This window comes from Astyanax mexicanus, chromosome 18 (genome assembly GCF_023375975.1).
Source record: "Astyanax mexicanus isolate ESR-SI-001 chromosome 18, AstMex3_surface, whole genome shotgun sequence".
Lineage (NCBI taxonomy): Eukaryota > Metazoa > Chordata > Actinopteri > Characiformes > Acestrorhamphidae > Astyanax > Astyanax mexicanus.
In genome coordinates, this window is record NC_064425.1 from 13,657,651 (window position 1) to 13,667,219 (window position 9,569).

The 9,569-nt window shown below is 37.4% G+C and overlaps 1 protein-coding gene across 2 annotated transcripts in view; it reads right to left on the reverse strand.

Annotated features, from left to right (window-relative positions):
- The window catches only part of caln1 (calneuron 1), an 89,068-nt gene extending 80,526 nt beyond the window's left edge, over positions 1 to 8,542 (reverse strand). Inside the window, exon 1 of one of the 2 annotated variants that reach the window (XM_007248651.4) lies at positions 8,001 to 8,542. Coding sequence is in view for 1 of the 2 variants with exons in the window: in XM_007248650.4 (XP_007248712.1) it covers positions 4,307 to 4,428 (122 nt within the window). In the remaining variant the exon portion in view is untranslated. Of the gene's footprint in view, positions 1 to 4,306; positions 4,895 to 8,000 lie in introns of those variants that run through there. The other variant, XM_007248650.4, reaches the window with a different exon arrangement.
- Between the last annotated feature and the right edge of the window lie 1,027 nt (positions 8,543 to 9,569).

A 9,569-nucleotide genomic window follows, 5' to 3' on the forward strand; every position in this document is an offset into this window, starting at 1 on the left:
TTTTTCACATAATATTACAACTTTAATCTTATAATATTATGACTTCATTACCATATTAATACTCAATACATCTTTATTAATGTAATATTACACCTTTATTCTCATAATATAACAACTTTGTTCTCATAAATTACAGACTTTGTTCACATAATATTATGACTTTTATCTCATAATATCATGACTTTATTATCATAATATTACTTTTTTAGTGAAGGTGTAAAAATATTAAGTAATAGTAAAAGTAATATTAAAAGTAAAAAAATGCCAATAAGACTAAAAGCTTAGAACACGCCACAGAATCCTTTAGTGCACTACCCCCCCCCCCTCCCTCCTTCCCCAAAACCAATTTTTCTAAAAGTCATAATGACTATAATGTTATATTAAAATGTTTATATTGATAAATTTGGGATGCACTAGGCTCCCTAGTGTTTCAGCTGCATATATGCCCATTGAAAATACATTTATTTTAGTAGAATGTAAATATATTAAAGAAGTTTAGTTGGACGTTTGTCTGGAGTCCTCTTGAGTTTCTGCATGGATCATCTTCATACTAGACTACATACATCTGCTATGCTCTTGCTGGAGTGTGTGTGTGTGTGTGTGTGTGGATAGGGGTTTTATTGAAGGATAAGAAGCCAGAATGAAAAAGCTGAAATTAAATAGGAGTAACGAGGCTATTTTTAAAATGTAAGGAGGAGAAAGTTTAGATAATTGTGTGAAAATACAATATATTTAAAAATAAATACACCAGTAAAGTATAGATAAAGAACACTACTATTTAAGTACAGGATCTGAGAGGTGCTCTGTTTCTGTTTGGATTATTCTGTACAGTTCGAGTTCATGAGGCGGTAGAGCCGAGCCCCCCATGCAGTTTATGAGAGCACATGGCTTAAAGCCAGGTGGAGTCCAGTGGGGCACCAAAGAAAGTGAATGACTAATCCACCTGCCATCAACTGCTATTCAGTTCAGATTTTTTTTTATAACTAAATGTCACACGTCCAATTTTACAGCATTAAAATGATGGTGCTTTCACTTTCCCTCACTCTGTTGAATAATACAGCAGCTCTGCTGCTTTTGAAGGCTGAAAAATGCAGAATATATCTATATTTTACCATTTTGCATGCTATTTTTCACACTTAGCATAAATAGCAGGGTTATGCAGGTCATGTTGCAATCACAAGGATTCTGTCTTTCTTAAATAAACCAATCATTCAGCGTTTATACTCCATCAGAATCAACCTGTTCAACTCCATCTGAAAAGCCCCGCTTGTTATGTGTTATTTTAATGAGCATATCAATAAAACCAGAGAGAAACTAATACGGCTTCACCAACTGTTCAGCTTAGCGTTCATTGTGGTTAAGTTTAAAATTAAATTATTCAACTACTCAACAAAGAAAATAAAAAAATTATTTTAAGAAATGAAGGTCAGTAAATCCAAAATATCTTAATAACTGGACGTATCTTCAAGTGCAGTTACTGCAAAGATCATCAAAAATGTTAAAATGATGAAACTGGCACTCATCAGGACCGCCACAGGAAAGGAAGACCAAGAGTTTCCTCTGTCACACAGGATAAGTCATCAGAGTTACCAGCCTCAAAAGCACAAAATAACAGCTCCCAAAATTCGGTCACAACGATTCACATTCAAAAATGTAATAAATGTCATCTGCATCTGTCTAACGTGAACAAACTTCTTCCTGAAACAGCACACATGCACACAGTGATACATTAATTAATGCATACAGCCTTATATAATGTTAATGTTAAATTGTGGGCTTATCGCCCAGCCCTACCACCTAGTGAACAGACGTACCTATAAGTATTTTGGCCACCTAAATGTTCCATTCCCAAAAATCAGATAGATATCTGATCTAGGACCACATATAAAGTGTGATTAATATGACTCACTTTCATCTGTGAGTCATACTGGAAAAAAAATCTGATCTGTGTAAAATTAAGGCAGAAAAATCAGATTTGAGTCACTTCAGCCTGGTGATGTGAATGCAGCCAATGATGCTCACGTGTTCACGGAAAAAAGAGGAAATGCTCATTGATCCACGCTGCAGTTCGGGAGAGATAAACAACAAAGAGTAAAACTAAAAGAGTAAAAGCACATTGATTACAGGCACTCTCTGCTCAGGACAGGACGTTCATCTGAGGACACAACTTTCCAAACAGACCATTTTTAAAACATTTTCTTTTTAAAGAATCATCTTTTTTTTTACCAATTATAATACTCAATCAAGCAAATATTAACCAAGACATGTCAATATAATAGCGTTCAGAAGAAAAAAATATGTATAGAAGTGACTAATACCTGAGATGAGAGTCTAAATGTGATTAAGTTATTTTTGTTACACTTAATTTCCTTTAGTCAATCTGAGAAATTTCAAGAACTTAAATTACCCAACTACTCAACAAAGTAAAGAGTTAGTCAGTTAGTCAGCTAATCCAAAACATTTAAAAAACTGAAAGCATCCTCAAGTGCAGTCACTGGCACTCATCAGAACCGCCCCAGGAAAGGAAGACCAAGAGTTCATCTGTTGCACAGGATGAGTTACCAGAGTTAAAGTCTTACTAAACTAAAGTCTTTGAAGGGTGAATTTTAGAAGCAGTACCAAATAAACTGATCTAAACAGTGTGAATGCAACAAATCACAATCACAGCAAGTCACAACTCAAGGCAATAAATGATTCAATACATTTTAATAACAAAGAAAAGACAGAATGTGCCAGATGGGCAAAGCCAACTAATCAACTGCCTGGATGATTTGAGGAATCAGAAAACCAGAAAAGTCTGAAACATTCTGACACAGTACAGATCACCCAAAAGCACCACATACATGAAAGCACAGCTTTTCAAAACACAAAAAGCATTCACTTAAAGTGAAGGAATTAAACACCCCCCCAAAAGCAGCCGAGCTGTAAAAAGTGCTTGGACCCCTAGCAATTTCTTACACTGATCACATCCTGATCACACATAATTATCTACAAATTTTGATTTGAATGTAAGTTGCTCTGTGTATGAGATTCAGCCAAAATTGTCAGAAAGGTTTGGAAAAGTCTCTCAACAAAATAGAGCCAATCTGGTTGCTGGAGGCTGGCTTGCCTCTCTCAGTGTGGAGATCTGTGCAAGGGCAGTTGCCAAAACAAGCTGAACTACTTTCTTTTTCTGTGAATTATTGAGCCAAACAATACAAACTATTAATGATGCTGTTTTTATCAAAGATCTGAAATATGTTACAACACAAATATGGTATAAAAATATGTTTCAACCACTGACCACCTGAAACCACCAGAGACAAGGAAGCACAGCTTTTCAAAACCCAAAAAGTACCTACTTAAAGTGAAGGAAGTCCCATCCTTCACCAAAAAAGCCAATCCGGTTGCTGGTGGCTGGCTTGCCTCTCTCAGTGTGGAGATCTGTGCAAGGACAGTTTCCGGAACAAGCCGAACTACTTTCTTTTTTTATTATTATTATTAAGCCAAACCCTACAAACTGTTAATGATGTTCTTTTTTTAATAGGGATTTAAAATATGTTGCAACAGAAATATGGTATAAAAATATGTTGCAACCTCCAGTTTCAACCACCGACCACCCAAAACCACCAAACACAAGGAAGCTTCACAGCTTTTCAAAACACAAAAAGTATCCACTTAAAGTGAAGAAAGTCCCGTCCTTCAACAAAAAGAGCCAATCTAGTTGCCCCTCTCAATGTGTGCAAGGGCAGTTGCCAAAACGAGCCGAACTACTTTCTTTATTTTTTGTGAATTATTGAGCCAAACCCTACAAACTGTTCATGACATTGATTTTATCAGAGATTTGAAACATATTAGAACAGAAATATAGTATAAAAATATGTTGCAAGCCCCTGTTTCAACCACCGACCACCCAAAACCACTAAACACAAGGAAGCACAGCTTCTCAAAACACAAAAAGTATTTACTTAAAGTGAAGGAAGTCCCGTCCTTGAACAAAAAGAGCCAGTCTGAGACCTGTGCAAGTGCAGTTGCCAAAACGAGCCAAACTACTTTCTTTTTTTTTGTGTGTGAATTATTGAGCCAAACCCTACAAACCCCAAACTATTCATGATGTTCTTTACATCAGAGATTTGAAATATATTACAACAGAAATATGGTATAAAAATATGTTGCAACCTCCAGTTTCAACCACCGACCACCCGAAACCACCCGACACAAGGAAGCTTCACAGCTTTTCAAAACACAAAAAGTATCCACTTAAAGTGAAGGAATTCAACACCCCCTCAAAAAGATGCCAAGCTGTAAACCCCTGTCAATTTCTTACCCATACTGATCGCACTCTCCAGAGTACTGCAGCACCCCGTCCTCATTCTTCAGGCTCTCGGGTGTCCCCTCTCCCTCCGAGCCCTCCTCCAGGGTCCGGGGGTCCGCTCCGGTGACCTCCATCCGACGGCGGACCTCCGGCTCTGGCTGCAGCTCCAGTGAAACAGCAGCAGTCAGGTCAGGCTGGTCCTCTGGGGCGGCTCAGCCTGACCGCCTGCTGGACTCTTTCCACTCCTGAAGCAGCAGCATGGAGCTGCGCCCTCAGATCCAGAGTTAATATTTCAGCAGCAGCAGCAGCAGTCGGGACGAGGTACAGTCCTCTATATCAACCCCTCAGTCACTCACACACTCTCTCTCTCTCTCTCTCTCTCTCTCTCTCTTTCTCTCTCTCTCTCTTTCATACTCAACACACACACATTCATACACAGCGCAGCCTCAGCATCAGCAGCATCTACAGCAGCTTCATTAGAGGAATTCAGGGGCATTCAGCAGCATCTCCTCTGCAGTTCAGCCTCCCGCCAGCCACACACACACACTCACACACACACTCACTCCTGCTCCTAAAGACTGATCTCTATCCACAGTGATCTGTGCGCGAGAGGCTCCCCCCTTTCTCCTCCAGCTCTCGCGCAGACTGTCAGAGCACTCTCTGGCGGAACACACTAGAGTTGTGAGATATAATAATAATAATCACCACTATGAGGAGATGGATGGGCCACTGTCACCTGGAAGCAGCGCTAATTATAAACAATAGCTTTTTAGTTTATTGTGTTTTTGTGTTTTCCATATCGGACCTGCATAAAATGTACATAATACAAAAGTAAAGAAGTTTTACCCAGCAGCAGAAGCAGCAGCAGCTTTCCTCACTAAGCCTGGGACAATAACCTGCATATAACTGCTATTGTGCAAGAAATAATTGTAATACAAAAAATATATGTATTTATTGTTATTTTAAGACACATTAGGATTTTTATGCCACTGATATATTAATAGTAGAATATCACACACTTACAAAGAGTGATGCACTTTTAAATATATTATAAATAAGAATATTTAGACATCTAATTTGTGGACGATATACAGTAAAGTTCCAGGTATAATTGTAAAAAAACAAACAAAAAAAACTAAAATATTGTCATTTTTTAAGACACATTAGGATTTTTAGCCACTGATATATTAATAATATAGTAAAAAAAATAAAAAATTAAATTAAATGGAAAAAGGAAACAATAGGCTGTGCATCACTTTAAATGATGTGTTTTTTAAGAATAAAAAAGTGAAGTTGTGTAAGAACAAATATTGTAATCGAGAATAGCTCAAGCATTTTATATCATCCAGCCCTAATATATCAATTGTATTAAAAAACAAAATAATGCAATCACATCATCATAAAGAGCAATGAACGTTTAAATATATTATAAATAAGAATATTTACGTATCTAATTTTTTGGACAATACTATATCATCCCAGAAATAATTATGACAAACAATAATATTGTCATTTTAAAGACACTTTTAAGACACTGGTATGTTCATAAAATAATGGCACAATACACTGTCACAGTTACACAAAACCTTCTTATCAACACCTTGATAGCAAGCAAAATGACAACAATAGATAAAAGGTTATAAAAAGGTTGTGTGATCACGATGATTTACAGCACCAGTCAAAAGTCTGGTAACATCTCTTCTCATTCAGTGTGTTTTGTTTATTTTTATTTATTTTTTTACATTATAAACTTAATTTTGAAGACTATATTAAAGCTGTACAGGAACACAGGCAAAATTATTTAGTTAACTAAAAGTATTAAACAATCCAGAAAATGTTTTATACTTTAGATTCTTCTAAGTATCACATTTGTCTTTGAGGACAGGTCTGCACACTCTTGGTATTTTAATCTCAGTGTCTTCATGAGGGAGAGTCACCTGGAATAGTTTTCTCAGTGTATTGAAGGAGTTCCTGGAGGTGCTGAACAATAGTTGTTGCTTTTTCTTCACGCTGTGTAGCTCCAGCTCATCACAAATCACCTCAAATCACCGTCTCAGTTCATCAGGTTTAGATCAGGGGATTGTGGAGGAGAAACACATTTTTTTACTGTTTACTACATAATTCCATATGTGTCCCTAAATTGTTTTCATGTCTTAATATTAATATTAATCTACAATGTCGAAAATATATTGAATAAAGAAATAAAGAAAAACACTGAATGAGAAGGAGTGTGTTATTTTAATTTAATTTAATTTAATTTTTTAATTTTTAGAAAAATATGCATTGGCCGATTTGGACGATGTTTAAAACGTTACTTGCTGATATAAACAGTATGTATTGTATGCTGGAAAAAGGACCAAGTGATGCTGACCATGCTACTATAATTGGTTGACACTCACTGTGCTTCTGTAAAATGAATTGACAAGTTAGCTAAATAAATAAATAAATTAATTGATTAATTAATTAATATATTTCTCAGGTGATGGTTATAAATGTTTATATCGGCATTGACACATTCTAATCCTCGCTGTCCAATAAAAAAAAGAAAACGTTTCTCCTTTTTATGTTGAGTTTATTACATAATTTGACACACAATCTGACCTCTACACTGTCTCAAAATTTCTTGACCAACAGAAATTGTCCAAAGATTTGCTGAAATAAAACCTTTTAACATTGACTTCCATTGTAAGTAAAGAAGGTTTAATCGCGCTGCTGTAAAGTTCCTGTTTTTGAGATACATGTTTTGCATTGGAAAGCGACAACATGTGTATGTGTACCGGTAATATGGAATATCGGCATCGTCCCAGAATTTCTACATCGGTGCATCCTTAAAAAATACCCCAATATTTAATATTACACATGTATATATTTAATAATGCAAATACCTAGTCTATAACTTACAGAAAATTGCTGGTATAACTTTAAAACTTGAAAACTAGAATAATACAATTAAAGATTTGGCATCGTCCCAGAATTTCCACATTGGTGCATCCTTACAAAATACCCTGATATTCAATATTACATATGTATGTGTCTGTTGATGACGATACACACATTTAGAACTTACAAAGAGACACTGGTATAACTTTATAACTTAAAAAAAAAAATAAAGATTTTAAATGAATGCAAGATTTTAATAACATTTAAAATTAATTATTTTTGACTGAATTTTGAAAATGTTGAAGTAAGTTTGAAATATTGGCCTTTACCATTCGATACAGATTATTCTTAGAAAAAAAAAGACAGTTATCAGATGATACCATTAGAATTCCAATATTATCGTAAATTCCTTCTTAAAATATTGTGATATTATTTTAGGGCCATATTACCTACCATTAATACACAACACATAATACAACCTTGTACAACAAGCAGTAGGCTACAATTACAGAGACCACATGTACAATAAATACAATCAGACTAAAATAGTCATTAAAATGATGAAATAATAATAGGCAGAACAACCAGAACAACACCAAACAGCAGCAGCACAAATGTATAGTGCACGTTCTGATTACACGTGTTTTATAGGTTTTATTAGAGGCACCACTTTAACTGGCCAATCCAGCGTCCTCGAGACTCCCCGACTCCCCAACAGGTGCAGCTCTGAGCAGCAGAACCTGAACCCAAACACGCCCTGAGATACCTTCACCCACCACCACGCCACAAACACGACCAAACACGGACTTTAACGCCTAAATCCTACCGTTAAAAGTGATCTCCAGGGTCTGGAAGCGGGCTAGATCCGTCGACGTCGCTCTGAAATCCAAAATCCGAGCTCATAAATTTCTCTTCCGCAGAGACTCACACAGGTGAACCAATCACTGCTCCTCCAGAGCTCAGCTTCTCCACAGCAGCATGAGTTCCACACACGTCCCAATTCCAGCCAGGAACCCCAAACAGTGGCTTCAAAACTTCCCCCGGTCAGTTCAGCCGCTCCTTCTCCCTATCTCCACATGTTCTGAGCGCTGGAGCTCGAAGGTCTGAGCGTCAGATGGAGATGGAAACGCTAACGCGCCGCGTGGTTTCACCGACAATAAACCCCCGTCCCCCCGCTCTCCAACCACTCCAACCTTCAGCCGCTCAGACAGCGTGAGAATCCTCCACCAGCGCAGCCCTGCAGCTTCTGCTGTCTCTGCTGTCTTCTCCTGCTCACATTAACCCATGAATGCCCACTGCCCAGACCACCTCACATCATCATCATCACCTCATCCAAACCAACTGGAGGTTCCTTCATGCGCTCCTCTCTGAGGGGTGGGGAGAACTAACTAGCTTATATCCACAGACTGAGACCTGTTCATCTCATCTACTGTACTCAAACATCCAGAGCTGCTCACCTCAGATATCTTCTAACCAGCTTATATTCACAGACTCATAGCTGTTCATCTCATCTACTGTACTCAAAGATCAAGAACTGCTCACCTCAGTTATCTTCTAACTAGCCAATATCCACAAACTCAGAGCTGTTCATCTCATCTACTGTACTCAAAGATCAAGAGCTGCTCACCTCAGTTATCTTCTAACTAGCCTATATCCACAGACTCAGAGCTGTTCACCTACTGTAGTCAAAGAATTTGAGCTGTTCACTAAATGTAGTCAAAGATCCAGAGCTGTTCATTTACTGTAGTCAAAGATCCAGAGCTGTTCACATCAGATATCTTGTAACTAGCCTAAATCCATAGACTTAGAGCTGTTCACATACTGTAGTCAAAGATCCAAAGCTGTTTGCCATAGATATCTTCTAACTACCCCATTTTTTTGAGCTGTTCACTAACTGTAGTCAAAGATCCAGAGCTGTTCATTTACTGTAGTCAAAGATTCAGAGCTGTTCACATTACATATCTTCTAACTAGCCCACATCCACATACTCAGAGCTGTTTATCTACTGTAGTCAAAGAGCCAGAGCTGTTCACCTACTGTAGTCAAAGATCCAGAGCTGTTCATCTACTCTAGTCAAAGATCCAGAGCTGTTCACATCAGATATCTTGTAACTAGCCTTAATCCATAGACTTAGAGCTGTTCACATACTGTAGTCAAAGATCCAAAGCTGTTTGCCATAGATATCTTCTAACTACCCCATATCCACATATTCAGAGCTGCTCACCTACTGTAGTCAAAGATCCAGAGCTGTTCATCTACTGTGTTTAGAAATACAGAGCTGCTCACCTACTGTAGTCAAAGATCCAGAGCTGATCACCTTAGATATCTTCTAAATACCCCATATCCACTGACTCAGTTGTTCACCTTGGATATATTCCCTGCATAGTTATAGATT